General features: G+C 39.5%; 2 protein-coding genes across 3 annotated transcripts in view; both read left to right on the forward strand.

The window, feature by feature from the left end:
• The window catches only part of COPS2 (COP9 signalosome subunit 2), a 40,690-nt gene extending 39,441 nt beyond the window's left edge, over positions 1–1,249 (forward strand). For both annotated transcript variants that reach the window (XM_030577659.1, XM_030577660.1), the window contains exon 13: positions 374–1,249. In XM_030577659.1, coding sequence (XP_030433519.1) covers positions 374–518 — 145 coding nt within the window. In that variant the 3' untranslated portion in view covers positions 519–1,249. The remainder of the gene's footprint in view (positions 1–373) is intronic.
• A 13,535-nt stretch (positions 1,250–14,784) lies between these two features.
• The window catches only part of SECISBP2L (SECIS binding protein 2 like), a 46,836-nt gene continuing 37,989 nt past the window's right edge, over positions 14,785–23,631 (forward strand). The window contains exon 1 of the mRNA XM_030576862.1: positions 14,785–15,817. Coding sequence (XP_030432722.1) covers positions 15,731–15,817 — 87 coding nt within the window. The 5' untranslated portion in view covers positions 14,785–15,730. The remainder of the gene's footprint in view (positions 15,818–23,631) is intronic.

Below are 23,631 nucleotides of genomic sequence, written 5' to 3' on the forward strand. Positions count from 1 at the left end.
ATAAGAAGTTTTACTGTTAAAAAGAGAACAAATGTTTCCGTTTTCTGAATTTTTAAAAAAATCTTTATCTTTAATTCCTATGTTTGAGAAAGCTTATTGGAGGCAGTGAATTCATTGTAAAACAAAGATCAGGTGTTCTCTAAAGTGCTGTTTGTATCAGGTGACCTGAAATTCCTACAAGCACCTCTGAACCAAGTGCACTGCATGCACATTAGTCCTAGTATCTCTATCTGTAAGTGTTTGGCAAGGGAAGTGGGTCTGCTGTTTAACCTCTTACCATAATAATTTCCCACCGGGCAATACATTGTGCAAATGTTAAATTCCTAGGCCAGTCAAGCTCTCAAATAAATCAGAGTTTTTTGTATCTTTCTAGCACTATTCACGGCCGAATTGATCAAGTCAACCAGCTCCTTGAACTGGATCATCAGAAGAGGGGTGGTGCACGATATACTGCATTAGATAAATGGACCAACCAACTAAATTCTCTCAACCAGGCTGTAGTCAGCAAGCTGGCTTAACAGAAAACAAGCTTTTACAAAACGTACTTAAGGCAACAGTGCAGTGATGTAAACCTTAAAAGAACTGGGAATGGCAAAACTACTGTCGGTTGATGTGCCCTGAAATTATTGGAGTTATGGCAGAAGTGCTTTTTTGATCAGCTGGTTTGTGTTTTGCTGCTGCATTTATCCCAAGAAAAACAGCTTTAATCTCCAGAAGAAAACCAAAATGCCATGGGATTTATGCTGTATTGACATCTCGCCCTAAACATACAACATGATAATAATTTGTCAAGGGCAACTAATGACCAGAGAGAAGATTTTTTTTGTCATGATTTTAAATACACTGACACGTTACTGTTGGTTAAATTTAAACATGTTTTACCTGCAGAAATTCTCTCACAGAAATAACCTGCAATAACTTGAAATGCATACCCTTTTGAACACTTCCTTTTCTCATGTATAAATTGAAATGTTTGCTGCATTTTTCAAAATGTCAGTTCTCCAAAAATGTGTCCGTATATTTCTGTACCTGCAGCGTAGTAAAGGTTTAGAGGAAACCCCGTAATTATAGTGGCATAATGTCACTTAGGTTTCAAGCAGCAAAATAAACAGTGCAGTTCAGAAATTGTACAGTTTGTTTCTTGATGTGTTTTCATTACATTTTGTTTTTTAGAAAAGTAGGTAAGTGAGTATTTCTCACCTCTGATACTGAGAACATTTTGGAGATTAAATCTTAACCTTGGTGCATGCTTTTGGTTTATTTCTTACCATATTTATGTACAGATATTATAGAGATTTAAGAACTGATATCTAGTAGTCTTGCTGATTTCAAGGCTTTATTTTGAGAGGTACGGGGATCTTTCAGTTTCAGTAGTAGTCAATGGTGGTAGGGGGGGTCTGCACTTCTGAGTATCAGGTCCTCATTTTGATCTCGGTATTTCAAATAAATGTTTGGTAGGAAATGGCTTGGAGGGAATTCAGACCACCATAGCTGACTTTAAGTTTGTGCCTTGTTAAACTAGATTTATGTTCTGACTTGGTTCTGAATTTAACTGTAATACGTTATCTAAGTAGAATACCAACATTTGGGAGTGATACTGAGATTTCTGCTCTATGGGTATAGAATCTGGCTTTGTGCAGTGATGGGGGGTGGAGTCCATGTAGTCCCTTCATAGCCACTATTCAAGCCCTGACAGAGCATAACAAAATTCTCCCCTCCAGGAGTTCTGGGCAACTGGATCTATTTAACTATGGATCTGTAGTGTCCTCCAGTGAGTCCACTGCAACAGCTCTCTCTGTGCCAGCCTGTTTAATGCCAGAACAGAACCTCTCCAGCAGCCCACAGGGAAGGGATGTGGAAACCTTCCTGTGTGGCCTCTTTGTCCACACTTCCACTCACTCCATTCAAGACAGATGCATGGTTTAAATGATACAAAGGGCAATGCCAGGCAAGGTTCTTATAGGATGAATATATTCTTAAAGCAAAAAATACCAGAAGACATTTGAGAATAAAAGTGAAACAATTTAAACTCTCTTCAAACATAATGGAGAGTAACAAATAGCAAATGATGTGTCGCTTTCTGTGAGAGGAGAGGCAGAGGAGTGAGATACTGCTAGTAAATCAAATGTTGTAGGAGGACAGCTTGTGAATGACAGAGTTGAAAGAAAAAGATCTGAAACTGTACTATCTAAAATTTAACCTCACGGACTTGAGCAACAAGGCCTCTTGCTGAATTGCTGGAAGTTTTAAAGGCTATAGGAAAAAGGTTTATTTTTGTGTGTATAATATAGTATTTTATCATATATTAGATTTTTTGGAATGCAATTCTCTGTCCAGAGTCTTATTGAAACAATAAGCTAATGCTAAGTATTACATTGAGATTGTCAAATTTAGGTAAACTGAAATTAAATCCCTAGTCTGGGGAGTAAGAAATTGAAGGTACATTCTTACGTTCTTTTCTCTCTATTGATATGAATACTCTGTTACCTTGAACAGATGCCTGAATTACATATAAAAAATGTATTAAGCAGAGCACCTATATTATCTAGAGATTGAAAAGCTAATTGTGCTCTTCAACAGAACAAAAAATGAAGTGGCTCTTACAGTTGCCTGTGTTTTAGAAGATTTTAGAAGACTTTAGAAGATTGGTAAAAATAGTAGTCTGTGCCTAACCTGAGCAGATAGAGCATTCAGACAGGAGACTGAAAAGGATTTGGAGAAAAATTATTTGCTGTATTCTCCCTCATGCCTATCAGGTAAGCACAGCTGCACTAAGTCAAATAACTATCTAAAGTAAATGAGACGTAAGTACAGATATCATAAAGAAATTCTAGTAGTACTCAGTATACCAAGGAGAAGTTTTCCAAATCACTTCAAATAAATCACAGCTGTCTTTTTTTACTTAACTTTGAAATTCTGTAGTTGGTGTTTCAGATTACATTTTGTCTGTTCAAATGAATTTTTTTCCCATTAAAAATTACTCAGATCAATTACATGGCTTATCATTTATATAAAGCCAAAACACAGGTTTGAGTTCAAATGATTGGGCTTGTATGTGAGCTGCTATCAAATTAAGACTTAATTTAAAACAATTAGATTTTGCAGAAAGCTGGTCTCACAGGTTCGGGTAGGTCCTTATATGGCCTTTATTACCATATTGTCTGATCACCTCACAATTGTTAATGGATTTTACTTTCACAACATCCCTGCAAGATAGGACAGTATTACCCCCATTTTACAGGTGGAGAACTGAGACAGGATAGATTAAAGACTTGCTCAAGATGATATAGCAAGCATATGGCTGCGCCCCGCAATTGTGTCCCAGTCCCGTGCTCTGTCCAGTTGACCACATTTCAGTCATTTCAATACATTTTATCTAAAACCATTTGAAAGATTAATTACATAACATGCAAAGAACAACTCTTTTTCTATAGTGTCCGGTGTGATTTGTATTAAATGCAAGGGAAAATATATGAAACAAAACTCTATTCTTGTAACTAACATGGGGCTGAATCTTGACATGCAAGTTTCCTTCCCTAACCAATAGACGTTTTAATCTACTCAGTCTACATTGAGGATTCGGAGATACAGTTAAATGTGAATATAAATTGGAGCCGATCCTTATAGCAGCAAAGTCTTTTTTCACGTTCTTTGAAAAATATCTTCAGATAACACTAGCAGATGCATTGTTCTTATTACTCATCGTGTTTCTGTATAATACTATGGTATGTGACATGTTCTTTACATTTAAAAAAATCCCACTAAAAATCACTTATTGGAACTACTCAGAGTAGGAAGAACTGCCAGGTAGTAGGTGTTTGAAGGATGGAGGCTGCACTTTGCAAAATCAAATTAATTTGTTATACTTCACAGCAAATTTATACATGTGTGTCCAGCTAATAAATATATTACTCAGCAAGCCTGGGCTCCATATCTACAGATCCAGTGTCTTCCCTATAGATACATTCCTTCTTCAAGGGTCACCTTCCCATAGCAATGTGGGGTGCTGAGCCCTTCTGTCACAGGCTCTCTCCTCTGCCATTTCCCCAACAGTTGTTCCCCAGCCTATGGGAGGGAACAATTGAGCCCTCCTCTAAAAGAGAGAGGAAGCATTAACTGGAGGCCAACACTGCTTAAAGAACAGGAGTACTTGCAGCACCTTAGAGACTAACAAATTTATTTGAGCATAAGCTTTCATGGGCTACAGCCCCACTTCATCAGATGCATGTAATGGAAAATACAGTAGAAAGGTAGATATATACACAGAGAACATGAAACAATGGGTGTTACCACACACACTGTAAGGAGAGTGATCAGTTAGGATGAGCTATTATCAGCAGGAGAGAAAAAGAACTGTTTGTAGTCATAATGAAAATGGCCCATTTCCAGCAATTGACAAGAAGAAGTGAGGAACTGTAGTGGGGGGGGGGGGGAGGTGACTAAGCATGGGGAAATTGTTTTACTTTGTGTAATGGCCCATCCACTCCCACTGCTTAAAGAGCGGCTTTTCCTAACCCACAGAGCCTTCCCAAACCTAGGTATGTCTGTTGGGGGGCCTTTAGTAATTCTCAGGAAGGAAGACATAATGCAGTAAATCCTGCTTCCACAGTACCCTTTGTGCTCCCTGCCCAATGATGTTCACTTTACCTACCTTTATTAATGAAACCGGAGTTGAAGACTGGGCTTCAAATCAGTGCATTTTTGTGTAGAATCAGAATCCAGCTGTATTATAACATGCCGTGTTGCATATCCTTGAGATAAGGATGTTATTCTGTTTATCTAATTTAGCCCATCAGCACAGGTTTTTGTTTTTAGCCAGATACAATAGCGTTTAAGAGTATAGGTTCATCAAGAAGGAAGGTGAACATTTTAAGCAAAATCAAAAACTAAGGCTGAATCTGCCTGTTGGTGCATTTCAATGTGGTGAAAGATGCCTGAAACTCATAGTCGATTATCAAAACTATATGGCTCTTTCAACTACCTGGAAATGTAACTTCACTGTAAAATGCTAGGATCCTATTTGAAAATCTATATTTTTCAAATTTATTTTTCTTTTGCTGACCTAGCTTACACAAGCAGCAATCTCACCATTTGTGTTAAATGACAGTAACATCTCTCTGGAACTTAACCCAAAATGTTCTTGCTCCCTCAGAGCTAGAGCAATTGTTTGACATTTCAGGAGTAGTGCATTGTTACTCTATGTAAATAAACTTGAATTGTAATTTACATAATTGGGGTGGGGTTTTTTGTTTTTGTTTTTTGGAAGGAAGTTAACTTAGCTCTTTATTGCAAAACAATAAAATGTCTATACTTTGTCAGAAGAATAGACCCAGCAAACTCTTAGGCCAGGGAATTAGACAACATTTAGCTTGATCATAATATTATATTATGAACAGTATTAATAAAGATGTGAATATCTAGGAGGGAACATATGATTGAGGCATGAGGGATTTTCTTGGCCCAATTGTATCCCTCAAAATCAGTGGAAGAATAGACTGCAAAGTACATCTGTAGCAGCATAATTTCATATATGAGGATAAATCTTGGTCTTAGTGGCTGCAAACCTGTACAGCAGGAGTAATGGTGTACTGTTGACTATACAGTACAGGCATTTCAGGGCAGAATCATTCATGTTTGGCTGATCCCATCCTGCAGGGACTTTCTGCTGCTTGTTTCAATAGGAGTTGCGTGCTCACTGTAACTGCTGCCAGCTAGTACTTGATTCTGGCAGTTTGCATGTTTGCTAGTTTTGTGGGCGAGCCATACCTGTTTTCCAGCTCACCTGTCACCCTCCAGGTACTGGCAGTGTTTTAAGCAGGGCTTTGCTTGCTGCCTTTGCAGATGTGGCAATAAATTGAATAAACTTTTAAAAACTAAGTTAAATTGGGACCTATGTGGTTGAAGTGTTGCTGGAGGCCAGACCTAGCCGTTGTTGTTGCCAAAGTGCATTTTGGGTATTTTTCTCTTGCCATGTTACAGAAGAAAGATGCAGCATTTAATTGTTTGTACCTGAAATGTCAGATTTTAGAACTGGTGATTTGTTTTTTTTAATTGGACAATTAGGACTGTGTTTTCAAAAACAGCCATTGAATTTGCACCCACAATTATTTGCATATCTAGAGTGAATAGATGTATTTTATTTATTTTTTTTCCTGACATGGATCCTGTAATATGACTATAATCTTATTTGGTCCCACTTATACAAGCAAAAACCAAACTCTTGTAACAAGTGCCCTGGCATAGATGTAATAGCTGTGGGGTGGGTATCTAACATAGCTCATGTGAATGCCTTTGCATCTTTTCCTCCTTTTCAGTGAAAATAGAAATTTAAGAAATTTTATGGAAGATTTTAAGTTTCTTTCCCTCTACCCCTACAATCTCTCAGGTCATCCAGTATGACCTTCTGTGTTATGTATATTGTTTAGATATAGTGATCCAACTTTTTAAAAGTACTGCCCAATTTAGATCTGAAGACTTCTTACTGTTGGTTACTATGAATAATGGCCCTTTTAAGCATGACCTTTATGTTGGTATGTGTTTTGGGAACACAAGAAGAATTTTACAATGAACAGTTATTGTATCATAATGATACATTATTTAAAAAACATACAGCAAATATCTTAAGAAAATGTCCTAACACATACTCGGTGGTCAGCATTATTTTGGGTGGGATTCTTTATTAACTAAGTTGCATTCCACACTATAGTTCTGGTGTCCATTACAAAGAAGGCAATTGTTTCAGAATTGTTCTCAGTGGCATTCTTCACTGGGTTTTCTGCCAGTCAGGCAAGTTCTCCCACATTACTGGAGAGATGTGAAATGGCTAAGTTTAAAATAAGTCAACTTAGCAGAAATACAATTATGGGGAAGAATATAAACTTTGTTTTGTTAAGATGTGTAGATATACATTGAGTTAGACTTACTTTGGGGAAAAATGAAATACTGGTTATCTGTATGTTTATATCTCATACCCATCTGTCTCTGAGTGACTAAAGAAACTTGTTCAACTGCATCAGCTGGATACTGTTAATGTAACCTGCATAACAATACCATAGTCATTTAAAACAAACTTCATTGCATGGAAACATCCATTCACATGTCTGGATCATAATCGTCATTAAATTGGCAAAATCAATTTTTCTGTTCCCTTTGTTAAAAGAACTCCCTTTTCAGGCCACCAACACTTGGGTTAGCTCTACTGAAGACCCTTACTATTCTGGTGTCCCTATTGCACATTCTATTGGAAACCATTGTGGTGGGGGAGATGGTCAAGGAAGCACCTTTGTAGAGTCTTTCATTAATCTAATTGAAGGAGATGTTGGGAGGGGAGGTACAGAGGCTGCAGGTGCTGGGTGGAAAGGTTTTTTGTGAGGAAGGGGGAGGGCCAACCCTTCTGCTGCTCATTTGTGGTAAAATCCTGGCTCCACTGAAGTCAATGGGGTTATGATTTCACTCTTCTCTCTGTTTCCCCAATCCCTATAGGAGCTATAGTCTTGTAGGCTACCAACTCAGACAAGATTTAAGGCGTGGAGCCTACGAAAATGCTGCATTAGTTTAGGCATGGTTATCTCAGATATTTGCTGCTCCTAAAGTCTAGTGGATTAATGATTGTATACAGCAATCACATTAATAACATTATTAGTGCTAATTATTACAATGCATCTAAGAGGTCCCCTTCAGGGACCCATTGTGCTAGGTGCTGAAGCGACATGTAATAGAGACAGTCCCAGCCCCTTAAAGAGCTCAAAATCTTGATTAATGATCAGATTCAAAGGGTGAGGGGAGGATGAAGCAACAGTACTGCAGGCATGTTTTCATGTAGACTACCTGTGCATGTAAGCAAGCCAGCTACTGAGATGTTATCAACTGGCAATTCTATAGATATCTATGCAGAAGTGAGTCTTAGGTCTGTCTGATCTTGCTGATTCTTATGCCCATGTGTGAAGTCTACTGAAATTATTGTCTTCATAGTTGTAAAAGTCTATCCCTAACCAATTTGCAAGATAAGATCTTAATGTACAATGTGATAGTCCATATGCAAAATACCATACATTGTGTATTCCTTTTTAAAAGTAAAATGTTGGATATAGATAATATAATATCCTGTGTTATGCATGGAAAGATGGAGTGCATCTGTTTGGTGAGTCCCAGCTATAAAACACTTGTCTAAAACAGTAAAACAGATTGGTATGTAGCAGATACAATTTCAATGAAAAATAAAAGAGCTAAAATAAGTTATATCTGGGAAGCTTTAGCAAAATAGTTTTGTGAAAATATTGTTGTTTAATATTAACCTAATGTTGAAAATATGATGGAGGCTTGCTGATTGTTCATTAAATATACCACTCATTTCTCACATGCACTTCTATCAGATTCAGATCTGCCTGGTTTTTATTAGTAAATGTATAAATACTTTTGACTGGGAGTACTTAACACACTTTTTCTTAGGTAGGTATTTGATCTCTTTATCACTCCAGATTCTTTTTTTCCATTAGCATCCCTTAGCTGGGAGTGTTGACGTTTTGTTTGTGGTAATTAACCAAACTATACTTGTTTTCTTTTTCTAGCCTAGTTTCTTTGCTATAGAAATGTTAGGTGAATCAAATGTTCATATTAAACAAATTATTGAAAGTGAACTTTTATAGCTCCATCTCATAGTCACACTCAGCAAATCATCAACTGTTAGCTCCTAATGCTGCAAGGACTCATGCACATAGTTAACTTTATGCCCTGTAAGTAGGCCCATGTTGACTTCATCTATGCTACCTGTGCCATTTTTAGCACTTGGTCAGGGGAATCTCTTACTCGCAATCATCTGCAATGGGTCAAGATGCTAGAGTAGACTGGGCTCAGCAATCGAGTGGCTTGGTGGAAGACTCTGTTTATATCTTGCATTAGACCAAAAGAGCTCAAGTTTGTGGGTCTTCAGGGCACAATGCAACACCTATCACTTTTCAGTAGGATTTAGCCTTATGGTTGCTTTGGTGACTGTAGTGGGAGGAGTCCAGTGCTCTGTACTTCCATGGAATGTCTTAGTATTGTCAACACTACATAAGAAAGCTGCTGTGGTCACTTGTAGAGAATTGTTAGCTTTGCTGAATCTGCCTTCTTACAATACAATGCAAAACTTTTTACTTTAGCATGTTTTTCTCAAACTGTTTTACAAGTATCATTTAAGTGAGGGACAGGAGAAGAGGATTTTAAGGGCAAAGGAAATACAAGATTTCTGACTGTTTCTGCTTTTTCTTCACACATATAGCCTCTGTGGGGGTTCACCCCTGGGGGAGGAATAGCTCAATGGGTTGAGTATTGGCCTGCTAAACTAGGGTTGTGAGTTCACTCCTTGAGAGGACTAGGGATTTGGGGATTGGTCCTGCTTTGAGCAGGGAATTGGACTAGATGATCTCCTGAGGTCCCTTCCAACCCTAATAATCTGATTCTAAGTGCAGCTACAGATGGATAAACTATCCATCCACAGCTGCACATAAATCTTTAATAGCTGCATGTTGCACCTTTTCTCTGTTATGGGATGAAATCTGACAAAAAATATAGCCCCTGCAAAGGGCTGGCTGTCCTTAAGAGTGAGATTTACAGCTCCAAAGAGAGATTCAAGGCCAAAGAGTGAGGCTTTCCAGGTGGTGTTTTAGGTCATTGCTTAAGACCGAGATTCTCATCTTTGTTCCTCAGGAATATCCAATAGTCCAGCTTTTTAATCCAACCAGCATTTAATAGTTTGTTTTAAAATGTCCAATGCGTAATATTGCATATGAAACTCTTAAATATCCTAATTCATACTAAAAATAGGGCATGTGAGAATTCTATATGCAGTGCAAACTAGTGGATTTTAATAAAAATGATTATTTGCTAGATGGAACAAAAACCTGGATGGTTGGAGATCACTGAGCACTAGTGTTGTTAATCCCCTGGTTGAGGCACACAGTCAGTGGACAGGACAAGAGAAATACTCAAAAATAAACATTTTCTATAAACCTAACAAAAGAAAACTTTCATCAATATAACAATGTTTGTTTTGCAGATCACCTTGTCATAGTGATCATCCATTTGAAAAATACAATACACATTTGGTTTGCATATTACTGCTCATATTACATTTACAGCAAACTAAAATAAACAGATTCCAAAATAAATAAATGCAAAATATATTAATTAAAATGAAATAATTAAAACGAAACTATATTGTGAATGTAAAAATAAAGTAATTAAATTAATTTAATTTGAAGCTAACAAACCGTAGATAAAGGATTCAGATTCCACATTTATTTTAATATATAATTTGGTTTCACATTTTATTCATGTGCTTTGTTGTATTGCCAAGTGGACCCTTTGCTGTTTTAATAACTTCTTTTGGTGGTTCAAACTTGAAATATGGCTCAGGATTTACTAGCTTCAATTAGATAATCAGGGTCCCATTTAGTCCACAGTATGGTCTGAATGTACGGTTGCCAGGTGTCTGGTTTTTTGACTAGAACGCCTGGTCAAAAAGGGACCCTGGTGGTTCTGATCAGCACTGCTGACCAGGCCATTAAAAGGCCAGTCAGCGGCGAACTGGGGCTAAGGCAGGCTCTCTGAGGCTCCCAGAAGCAGCAGCATGTCCCCTCTCCAGCTCCTAGGTGTACGGTCAGTCTGGGGGCTCTGCGTACTGCCCCGGCCCCAAGTGCCAGTGCCACGGCTCCCACTGGCCAGGAACCACAGCCAATGGGAACTGCGAGGGCAGTGCCTGCAGACGAGGCAGCGCCAAAGCTGCTTGAGGTAAGCGCTGCTCAGAGCCAGCACCGCTGACCCCCTCCTGTGCCCCAACCCACTGCCCCAGCCCTGATCCCCCTCCCGCCCTCCAACCCCCCCGATCCCAGCCTCGAGCACCCAAAATCCCTCATTCCCAACCCCATCCCAGGGCCTGCACCCCCATCCAGAGTCCTCAACCCCTCCCCCTGTGCCTCAACCTTCTGCCTCAGCCCAGAGCCTGCACCTGCACTCCGAACTCCCTAGCCTGCAGCCCCCTCCTATACCCCAAGCCCCTCATCCCTGGCCCCACCCCAGAACCCTCACCCTCTCCCACACCCCAAGTCAGCCTGGTGAAAATGAGCGAGTGAGGGTGGGGAAAGCAAGCAATAGCAGGGAGGAGACGGAGTGGGCAGGGGCAGGTTGCAGGGGCAAGGGTGTTCAGTTTTGTGCGAGGTAAGTTGGCAACTCTATCTGAATGGTGTCTTATTCTTTTGAACAAGACGGAACTCTCTCTCTTCTTCTGCATTTGAATGGAGTAAAACTAAGCCAAGCCTGGCAACCCTTTCAGTCATTCATGTTTGTGTGCCTAGTACATGACTCAGAACATGAATAAAATCCAAAAATGATTTTACATCCAAGATTGTTGCTTTGTTTATTTTTAAATTACCTGTCACCCCAGATTGACTCAGGATTTACCTCTCTACCATTTTTTGTGTAGATAGGCAATGCTTTAAAGAGAGAGTGGTCAATAATTAAAAGTAGGTCTGTGGAGAAAAAAAGTGCACCAAAGGCCAAATTCAAAGTTTTCCTGCTAAAAGGGTATGAAGATAAATGAGCAAAGCCTACATACAAAATTCAAAGGACACAAACTAACAACTTTCACAGTGACTGGCTACTCTTTCCTCAAAAAAGAAAAAAAGTGCCTAATTTTAAGAACGTTTTCAAATGCAACCCTAACTATGCAGTTGTAACAGACCAGAAGTCGGCAACCTTTCAGAAGTGGTGTGCCGAGTCTTCATTTATTCACTCTAATTTAAGGTTTTGCGTGCCAGTAATACATTTAAACATTTTTAGAAGGTCTCTTTCTATAAACCTATAATATATAACTAAACTCATGTTGTATGTAAAGTAAATAAGGTTTTTAAAATGTTTAAGAAGCTTAATTTATAATTTAAAGTAAAATGCAGAGACCCCCGGACTAGTGGCCAGAACCCGGACAGTGTGAGTGCCACTGAAAATCAGCTCACTTGCCACTTTCGGCACGCATGCCATAGGTTGCCTACCCCTGCAATAGACCTTCACAACAACCTAGGTAGTAATAGTTGAAGGAAAGCAAAAACACACACCTTTTGAACATACATATATAATTTCAATGGGAATGGCTGAGTTCTCAGCCCTTTAGAAAAAAATCAAACCTTGTTTAGGAGCCAACGCACGAATGTAGGAACCTATTTTTGAAAATCTTCACTTCTGTATGTGTTATGGTAAGACCTGAGAAATCTCCAGGTTTGTACATGAAAGTAGCAAAAATAGGAAGCAATTCCAAAATGTCAGTTTACTGCTCCATTAATGAGTGATTACTGTACTGACATTGACTAATGAAAATCAAGCTTGGCTTCTATCACCATTACACTCAACCCCTAACACCGCAAAGTTTATGCAGCTCCAGTAGCCTTTTTTATGTGCATCCAAATTAAGAGTTTGTGTTTCAAATGTGACCTAAAGCAATTTCCTGTAAATAAGCAGACAGTTGGCCATGATATACATTCAGCCTTCGGTCTCTTGTCTGACAATTTGTACCAGTACAGATTTCTGTTTCCTTTCTTTGTGGAGATCTGTATACTAGAACTAAACAAACCCCCAGTCCATTTCAAATAAGTCATTGGAGTACTGCCATAATACTTTAAATCACTTTCCAAGCAGTAATCTAGAGATGTAAACTTTTATCCTGAATGCCAGTCTGCTGAGCTACTTGGAATATTATACCACAAAGCCTTTGAATGATACAGATAGCAATGACCCCATTATAATCTGAATCAGACAATATTAAACATTGAACCTGTGAGAAATGAGGCAAAACCACCCAACTAATGTCACAATGAATTAGAATGGAAGGAAAAGTACATGAAATATTGAAATAGGCTATATCACAAACCATCATTGTATGAAACAATCTCCAAGTACTACTGGATGTAACCAAGGCACATACATATTTGTAATAGCTGCTGCATCCCTTGTATGTCCCCTTCATGGAAGTTTAACTTTTTGGGTCTGCATAGCAATAACTCCATAGGCCAGTCTGCTGGACCTTTGTAGTCCTAACTAAACCCTGGCTGTATGTGGAGTTTTCCTTTGCAGCCTTCCCAGCCACACAACAGAAGTGTAGTGGGCAGATTTAGGTGCATCTCCTGGGTTATGCCATCTTTTTTATATCATGTTTTTCATATGTCATTATATGCATTATCATAAACAGATAGTTAAGGGTTAATGTCTCTTTTACCTGTAAAGGGTTAACAAACAGTGAACCAGACACCTGACCAGAGGACCAATCAAGAAACAAGATATTTTCAAATCTCGGTGGAGGGAAGCCTTTTTGTGTGTTTTTTGGGTTTTGCTTTGTTCTCTCTGGGTCCTGGAAGGGACTAGATGAGCAACCAGTTTTCTTGCCAATCTCCCTGCTACAGTCTTTTATAGTGAGTAATTTAGTAAGAAAGGCGGTTATAGTCTTTTGATTGTTTCTGTATTTGCAAATGTGTAGTTTGCTGGAAGTATTTTAAATTGTATTTTGCTGGGGGGAGGCTTCTTTCTAGTGTCTATAAGCTGACAGACCCTGTAACTTTGACCATCTAAAGTACAAAGACAACTTTTACTTTTTTTTCCTTTCTTTTTATTAAAAGCTTTGCTTTTAAGACCTGTTTGATTTTTTTCTCCTAGTTAAGGCTCAAAGGAACTGAGTCTGTACTCACCAGGGAATTGGTGGGGAGAAGGGAGAGAGAGCAGTGGGAGAAGGGAGAAGTGAATTTCCTCTTTGTTTTAGATTCACGGAGTTTGAATCTGTATTGCCTCTGGGTAAAGGGAAAAGAGGAGGGTGGGGGGAAGGTAACATTCCTTTCTGTGTGGTGATTCAAGGAGTTTGAATCACGGTGATCTCCTAGTGTACCCAGGGCGGGAAAGAGCTGGGAGGAAGGAAGGAGGGGGAAGGGAAATGGTTTATTCCCATTTGTTGTGAGACTCAAGGAATTTGGGTCTTGGGGTCCCCATGGAAGGTTTTGGGGGGACCAGAGTATCAGACACTGGAATTCCTGATTGGTGGCAGCTTATCAGATCTAAGCAGGTAATTAAGCTTACAGGAATTCATGCGCTGGTACCCCAACTTTTGGACTCTAAGATTCAGATTGGGGAAATATACCATGACACAGCCTTCCCAGCCACACAACAGAACTGTAGTGGGCAGATTTAGGTGCATCTCCTGGGTTATGTCATCTTTTTTATATCATGTTTTTCATATGCCAATATATGCATTGTATGTTTAGGTTCTTAAAAAGAAAGCCAAGTGGCTACTAAAAAGTGTAGTCACCATTTCACACTGCCACTGTTCTTAAATCCTTGCACCATCCCTTTTCTCCTGGGTGTCAGTGTGCTTTGGGTATGCCTCCATTGGAATTGCTGTGGAGACAACTTTCCACAACACAAACTATTGGAGAAGACTGTTTGCTATAGAGAACATAATCATCTCTTGCTTGTGGTAAAGTGTGTCACTATACCCAATATTAATATATGGAGATATACCTATGTCACAGAACTAGAAGAGACCTTGAAAGGTCCTCAAGTCCAGTCCCCTGCCTTCACTAGCAGGACCAAGTACTGATTTTGTCCTAGATTCCTAAATGGCCCCTTCAAGGATTGAACTCACAACCCTGGGTTTAATGCAGGCTAATGCTTAAACCTCTGAGCTATCCCTCCCTGAGTTAATGAGATAAAATGGAAAATTAAAAAGTCAGCATAATGTAACCCTTTCCTAGCAGTTAGCTTATACACACTTATGAATGTAATACAGCCTACAGCTGTCAAATTCACCCTATTAGCTCAACTGGTAAAAGGCTTGGGCTGTCAGTACTGAAGCACAAGTGTTCATGTCCTATTGTTAAGGCAATCAGGAACTGTTACAACAACACTTGTAGGTCAAGCTTGCTTCATGTGACTTGAGCTACAACATCAGTTCCCACTTACCAAGTGGTTTGGTTGGTGGGGTTTTTTTTTGGAGGGGGCACATGATAGAAAAGCTAAGTGGCCCTTCTTTGGGCCTGTACCTCTATTAACACCATTCATTTAAGGCATTTATAAACTTGGCCCCAATCCTGCAAACACAAAATTACACCTATGCTTAAGTGTTTGCAGGACCAGGGATTTGGTGCCTCTATGTTACAGAGATGGAATAACCACAGAAACAACTTAGATCCAGTCACCAGTTAGATTAGGTCAGTGCTTCAATGAGTTAATCAATCAAGCCTCGGAGCCCCCTGACAGATGCGTACAGAGCTGAGACGTGAGCCAAGGGGTCCTGGCTCCCAGTCCTGTGATCTAACCGCTAGGCCTCTCTGTATCCAGCAGGCGCAGGCCAGCAAAGCCACTTGGCCAACGCGTTGTGCACGGCTTGGGTCTGCCGGGCTTCCGTCCCAGATGATGCCGCCGCTGGCTCCCGCCCATCAGTGGCGCAGCTAGGAGCCGGTTTCCGTGTCAGCCTGCGCGGCTCAACGAGTCCGGCGGGGAGGGGGCAGCCATGGAAGAAGCGGCTCTAACTCCCCGCCACTGACACACTCTGCCCCCAGTGCTGCCGCTCCGCCCGCCATCCCGTTCGGCCGCCCCGGGAGCAGTGCGCTCCGGCGGCCCATGTTTACCGCCAGCTTTCAACAGGTAGTAGCGTCTGACGGCAAGTCAGGGTAGCGGCTTCCGGAGATGTTAATACGCATGCTCGGAGCGCTGGCGCATGCTCAGTAACAGCAAAGTAGCTGATCCTGACACTCTGACGCCTCTCCCCAGCCCAGCTGGAGGAGCCATGGACAAAGCCGACAAGGTAAGGGAGGGGCGGGGGCGCTGGGCCCGGGGCTGCGAGCGCGCGCGCTGTAAACAAGCAGCGAGGTTGGCGGTGGGGGCGCTGACGGGGTGTGCGCGAGCCGAGGGGTGCCGGGGCCAGGGGAGCTCGCGGGCGCCAGGCGGGGGGTGGGGGGCCAGGGCTATCAGGGATTTGCGGCAGCCGGCAGACAGAGCTATAAATCCGAGGCGGGGGAGCGGGCAGTGGATCTGCTCAGCTGAGGGGGTTGGTGGGCACCGGCTGCAGCCTTCGGGCCTGCACTCCAAGCAGCTGGGCAGGGAGGTGAGGGGATTCCTGGGTGCTCAGGAGCAGAGCTGTAACGGGGGGGGAGGTGTTTGTGTATATGGGCAGTTGGGGGGGGGTGTAAAAACTATTTTCTCTTCCGCTCCCCCCCCCCCCAAAAAAAAACAAACAATCTCAAACTGGACTTTAGTCTTGAGAAGTTCTCTGGAAAACTAGAGCGAGCCAAGGCGCGGCAGGGCATGTCTTTTATTGGACCAGCTGCTGTTGAAGGAAGAGAAAACTCGATCTTTTCATGTCTGTTTGTGGGTACATTTCACTCGTAAACAAGGATCCGGTAGTGGGGGTGACAACACGGGCATAACCCCCTCAGCCCGAGCCATCTTTCCTTCTGTTGGGCTGGGAGGGTTGAGAGTCTTGTGAAGTGTGGGTGGGAACGTTAAAACAGCAGCTAAAATACTGTAGGTCTGACCCCATTTTTTTTTAGCCACTTCCTATATAAACTTGAAGTTTATGCAAGTCGATGTTGTTGCTTGTCATATTCATAATGTTGTATCAAGACTCTTTTCTGTTTTTTTCCGTGACGTGTTTCAAGTTGCTGGGGCAATTGGACTAAGTGAGATTTTAATTAACATATACAAGATCAGCAGGAGAGACTTTTAAAACATCCTCAAAATGTCATTTCCCTAGTGTATGAAACATGTAGATTTGTTAAAATCACTTTTTGTTTCTGGGGTAGATGTAAGTCTCTAACATTCAGGACACCATCTAGCCTTCCCTGTCCTTAGTTTGTAGCAGATAAAAGGTTTAGTCGTCCTATTCTGCCCCTTTTGTTTTCCTGATGAAGTTAAGTGGAGAGTCACAGAATAATCAATTTACCTTGTTTTCAGGGTCTTTTCAAGTTGTTGTGACATGAAGAAGCCTTTAAAATATCCCTCAATCACAATTGTTTAATGTTTTATTGATGTGAACATAGTAAAGTCCTTCATCACAAGAAGATGATGATTTTAAAAAATCCAAAATTAGAGTTTCTCTATGTGAAACTTAATAAGGTCTCTGTTACTACTAAGCTGCTCTTCAAGGAAATGTGTGTTGAAAGACCCTAATTGCAGGATTTCAAATATAGTTCAGTTATGACTTTCAGTTTTGAAAAATCTTCAGAAATTCTAGGGCTATCCTCTCAATTGACTTAATTCTAAACTTCAGTAATACAGTGGACATTGGACAATGAGTTATTTTTATAAGAATAATTGTTTCATTTTGTGCATAGTTTTTAAGGATCGATTAGTAAACAATGTGTATCTTCCCTAGCAGGCTATGTGTTATGATGAGTGATAACTTCAAGGAATCAGTTACAGAGAAAAGATGAAAATATGACTGTGTACAGAAATAGAATAATTTTTTAGCTGAATTTAAATTAGGCTATTCTGCCAAATTGGGAACTTCTTTCTATACTTCTAGTTAATTATTTCATATATTTCTTTTGTTCACTTTAATTAGTATTGTACTATTGTGAAGTTTGTTGCTAGAACTCTTAATCACAGATGACTTCACACATTCTGTCTAAGCATTTTTTCCTTGCTTATGAGAGGGCTAAAATCACAATGGTTATTCACCCCATTAAGTAGTGAAGCTCTCAGTAATGATTATACCCTTTTTATGTAGTCCCTTTCATATCAGAAGAAGCACAATTAAATGCTTTGGGGCAAGGACTGTCTTTTGTTTGTCCTGTTCATACAGGGCTTAGAACAATGGGAGCCTGGTCCATGACTGGGGCCCCAAGATGCTATGGTATAGTATGGTAGTATGAATAATTGGGGGGTAACTTTCTGCAATACGGTAACTGTCTTGCTTCACATGCTGTCTGATTAGCCAGTAGTAACCTGCATAGGAATACTCTCAACAAAAGGTTCAAACTCAATAAGTTTAATAAAAACATTAAAATGTGCTTTTATCAATGTAAAATAATTTATAATGTTTTTAATCACAGTTTTAAGATGCTGGTGCAGGTCCTGGAAATTCTTTGATTTGCTCACCTTTCTCCTCAGTGGCACTGTACAATTGATAAATCAGTGTAAAAGCCTACAGTCATGAGATAAAAGCGGTTAGGTAAATAATTTTTTGGGGGTGCGAGAAAGTCCCAAATAAACCGTGATGCTACTAACTAGAATAAAATTAACTTCTCAACTCATAGGAACAGTTAATGTGATTTAGAATGTAACTATGTCAGAAGAGCGAAGTTGTGTTGCATGTCATATGTATAAGATTTGAGGGGTGAAAAGGGATTGTCAGTGTTAACATAATTCATTTCTTTGGACAAAAACCTGTCTTGAAGAAAAAAGAGCCATCACACATCTTGTATTAATTGTTTTTGTCTACACTAACAAAATAACTTAAAGTGACGAAGTGTCATCTATGGATTCCCCTTAGTTCCCCTCTAGCTAGGTTTGTGTGGCCCCATCACTGTAATATCTGAGCCTCTCTCTACTGTGGTTAAATAGTTTGAGTTACTAATATAGAGAGAAAAATGTTGCAGAAAGTTGTTCTAAACCCCTTATTCTACCCTGGGATTTGTTGTGATTTCTGTAATGGGTGTTGGAATAGTTTGATTCTGTCAGTTGCAGAAGTTAATGTGTTCAAGAACAGTTAAATGATATGTTTGGATGATGTTTGTTGTCAGCCATGGGTTATTTTCCTAATGTAGACAAGGTCACACTAAGCTTTTTGCAGGTGTTCAGCACAAGAGAGTGGTGGTAGGAAACTAGGAGAAGAGAAACAACTTGTTTTTTTACAAGTTGGTATTATTTTCAGATTCAAAAATTATGATGTGTTTATTTGCTTAGAGCTATGCTTAAGGCCTTGGCCTCTATTAGGACAGTTAGGAAATCAAGTGGAATTGCAAAATATCAATCGTGGACATGTCCTGAATTATTTGTTACTTAAAAACAGCCTATTTGTTGTCTGCTTGAACAAAGTGCAAGGAAAGTAGTGCCAACAGATAGTTATGGTTTTATTATAGTGCTGAGTGCTTATTATGCAAGTAAGTTGGATGTAGGTGTGCTGTTTTTGTTTTGTTCAATTTCTCCAATTGTATTTCTGTCTTTTGAGGATATGAACATTGGGGATTTTGTCTATTATTGTGGAAAAAGAAGAGTTTTCTTAAACTTTGGAGTTTAGGCTGAGAGAATGTGTCACTTGAAGTCATCTAAGTATAATAGAAAGCTGTCCTTGCCAGAAGAATGTTTTATGTAAAGATTCTTATTTTCATATGATTGAACTATAACCAGAACAAGGTCTTCAGTGTGTTTAAAAGAGAGTCAGAATTGTTTTGCAACAATAGATAGGCATGTCCATAAGTCTTCTAGTGGCTATTAGATTTATTGTTGACCAATGGGGGAAAGAGCCACTTATGTAATGCTTTGCATTAATGCCTTTTCTGCAAGAATCTCAAAGCACTCTTACAAATATTAAACTTTACAATATGCATGTGAGGGGTATGTATGTGCATATATGTGTGTGTACTCATTTTACTGGTGAGTAGACATGAGGCACATGGAAGTTACGTGATTTCCCCAAGGTCACGCTCCAAGTTTCTTTTCCAAGAAACCAGCCTTGATTTCCCATTCCTTCCTCTAACTGCTATGTTACATTGCCTTTCTCAATGTACAAGTCCCTTTGCTTTCAGTTTTTTTTAATTTCTCAGAAATTTATCATTGTTTACAGAAATTAAAAATTAAGTGAAAATCAGTTAATTTTTTTTTTTAACGTCACGGTTTTCTGAGTAATACCACAGCTAATTCTGAGAGATGGGAGGACAGAAAAAAGCAACAGAGAGAAAAATAAGAGTATTAAAAGATAAAGTATTGTAGTTTAATATTGTGGTTTATTAATGAACTGTACATAACAGAGTGTACATAGATGCACGCGCACACGTCCATCTGTCTTTCTCTACATTACCTTACTTTTACAGACAACCTCTTATTTGCACTTCTAGAATAACATTATTAACAGGAACACATCTACTTAATGTAATGTATTGAATTTTTCTTAACATAATCAGTATTTTCATGTACCCGAGTGGTCTGAAATTTTGGTAAAAATCAGTTAAAAAAACCAAAATTACAGCTTTTGTAAAACCTGGGAATTTTTCAGTAAACATTGAAAACATAGGGCCTTATCAATGTATGAATCTGACCATCTTGTGTAATTACATTTTCTTTTTCTCTATGTTGCTCTTTGGAAGCCCTACACAACTGTGGAGAAATTGACTGGACTAAACTTAGTATAAAATAATTACACTTGAAAAAAGACAAATGTTTTACTCTGATCTTTCAATTACAGTAATCCAAGTATTCAGATTTTTTGTTTTGTTCATGTATGGATCCTGGCAAAAATGTGAATTTTAAATTGAGTGTCCCTTTAAAATAATCCTACTGCAGAATAGTATGATTCTTATTTTCAAGAAACAAGGTGGGTGAGGTAATATCTGTTATTAGACCAAATTCTGTTAGTGAGAGAGACAAGCTTTCAAGCCCCACAGACCACCTCTTTAGGTCTGGAGAAGGAATCAGAGTGTTTGAGAAGTTGGTCCAATAAAAGATTATTAGAGAATGTTTAAATAAAAAATGATACAAAGAGTCATTACCTCACCTACTGTGTGTGTGTCAAAGAAATTTGTAGCATCTCAGCCTTAATGCTATCTCGCCATTTGTGACGATGCGGTTCTGGCGGGACCCAACTGAGAGTGCCAATTCAGGACCAATTGCTCAAACAGGGCAGTCACAGCCCAAAGCTGGGGTTTTTCCACCTCTAAGGCAAACCAAACCAGCTAGACAAAAATGACTTCGGTTTCACCCCACTGACTAACCACAAGTCACACAAGCAATTTCCTTAGACACTCCAGTCTCTCAGTATCACCACCAGTCCCACTCGTCCTGGGGATGAATGGTTATGAAAACCAACACCCCAGTAAAAGAAAAAGGTTCTCTCGATCCCAAAGGACCAAGCCCCAGACCCAGGTCAGTATACACATCAGATCTTACCCACAAATCACGCTGTTGCCAATCCTTTAGAATCTAAAATCTAAAGGTTTATTCATAAAAGGAAAAAGATAGAGATGAGAGCTAGAATTGGTTAAATGGAATCAATTACATACAGTAATGGCAAAGTTCTTAGTTCAGGCTTGTAGCAGTGATGGAGTAAACTACAGGTTCAAATCAAGTCTCTGGAGAACATCCCCAGCTCGGATGGGTCATTCAGTCCTTTGTGCAGAGCTTCTGTTTGTAGCAAAGTCCCTCCAGAGGTAAGAAGCAGGATTGAAGACAAGATGGAGATGAGGCATCAGCCTTATATAGGCACTTCCAGGTGTAAGAACACTTCTTTGTTCTTACTGTGGAAAATTACAGCAAAATGGAGTTTGGAGTCACATGGGCCAGTTTCTGCACACCCTGCTGGGTCACAAGGCGTATCTGCCTCCTCTTAATGGGTCAATTGTGTAGCTGATGGTCCTCAATGGGCCATCAAGCAGGCTAAGCAGAGCTAACACCAACTTGTCTGGGATCTTTCCCAGTAATACAGCACAAGTTTGAAATATAGACAGTATAGAACCAATACTTATAACTTCAACTACAAAATGATACAGACAGCATAATCATAACCAGTAACTCATAACTTGGTCTTAGACACCTTATACGACCCCCTTTACATAGGATTTGGTTCCACTACAGGACCATGGTTGCACCATGTTGTGTATGGTCCCAATTTATATCAATAACGTTACACCATTATTGCATATATAACTGACTTTCATCATAAATGAGGTGGAGATTATCATGTCAACTAAAGCATACCAAGTGCAAAATCATGACCGGTTAAAATTAGCTTTTCACCTGTTCTAAAATACCCAGTGAAGGGGTAGCAAACTAAACTTTCAACTTTGTGTAAAGTTTGTGCTGTGATAAAACTGGCAATCTTGAACTCATACCTGAACATGAATTTCAAATATATTTTCATTCTGCAGCCACAGCCCATTACTCTATATTGTGTTCTTTGGGCATAGCATCTTTTAAGAATGTATGATGGTGGAAGATCAGTAGGGGGAAAAATAAGTTCACACAACATAAGTGTTTGAATGGAGACCAGTGTACCTGAGCGTGATACTGCTATATTGGAAATACAATTTTAAATCTATCAGAGTATGATTATATTTCACACCATATTACAAGGGCTGTTCCTGATGTTGTCCCATTATGCTGCATATTTACTGTTCCTTGAATACATGCCACTTAGAAGTCAAATAATTATAGTAACACTGGTTTCTGTGTTTGCAAAGTTGGTCTTAAAATAGGTGAAGTGTGTGACTTGTCTGCATACTTAAGTTATTATGGAAGATTTGAAACATAAGATTCAGGAGCAAAATTGGAAAAACTGTTTTAAAAATTATAGAATCTATGTTGTTGCCTTACTATGTTTTGCAGCTAGACTTCTTGCTTCCAGGCTTTAAATAGTAAAACAATCAACTGTATTCTATTTCTCTGAAATGTAGCATATGCATCTGTTTTCTCACTTTGTGGATGATGAAAAAATATCTGAGTGCTAACTTTACTCTCCTAGATAGAAGACAAGAGATCCTATTTTAATGGATAATATTGAATGCCATTACATTACAATGAACAAAAACTTTTCTAAGATTAAACATACAGTGCTATAACTATAGGACAAAGTTTACCAGTCTGGTCCTGCTAGTGTCATCTTCTGTCTTTGCAGCTGTTGATGACTACAGTAGCTCTTATATAGAAGACAAAGGGTCACTTCAGTATATATGCCATCTTGGTAGAGTTGTAATTGTTGGACTGAAATATATAATGAGTTACTGCATAACATTTTATAAGTTAAAACTGAATAGCATCATGAAGAGCAAAACTCTTTTCCCTATAAAATTAAGACCTGTTTTACGGTATTGACAACCTCACCAGTTTAAGAATCATGAGCTAGAACCCCCCAAAATCGTGAGATTTTGTTAAAGAGAGAGGAGATTGTGTATTTGGTCTTCCTTTTGACACACAAATCGGGAAAGTGGTAAATAGTGAAGACAGGTTGCTGATTCAGAGCAATCTGGATCACTTAGTAAAATGGGCCAGAGCATACCATATGTGTTTTAATGTGGGTAAATGTATACAACTAGGGACAAGGAATGTAGGCCATATTTGCAGGTTGGAGGATTCTGTTCTGGGAAATAGTGACTCTGAAAAAGATGTAGGGGGTTCTGGTGGATAGTCAGTTGAACATGAACTCACAGTGTGATGCAATCCTGAGATGCATAAACAGCAGAATCTTGAGTAGGAGTAGAGAGGTTATTTTACTTCTGTATTTGTCACTGTTATGACTGCTGCTGAAATACTGTTTCCTGTTCTGGTGCCCCCTATTCAAGAAGGATATTGATAAATTGGGGGCTGGTGAGGGGGGTCAGAGAAGAACCACAATAATGATTAAAGGATTAGAAAACATGGTAGACTCAATGAGCTCAATTTTCTCATCTTGATAACTCTTAATCGTCT

This window comes from Gopherus evgoodei, chromosome 10, assembly GCF_007399415.2.
Source record: "Gopherus evgoodei ecotype Sinaloan lineage chromosome 10, rGopEvg1_v1.p, whole genome shotgun sequence".
Classification (NCBI taxonomy): Eukaryota; Metazoa; Chordata; order Testudines; family Testudinidae; genus Gopherus; species Gopherus evgoodei.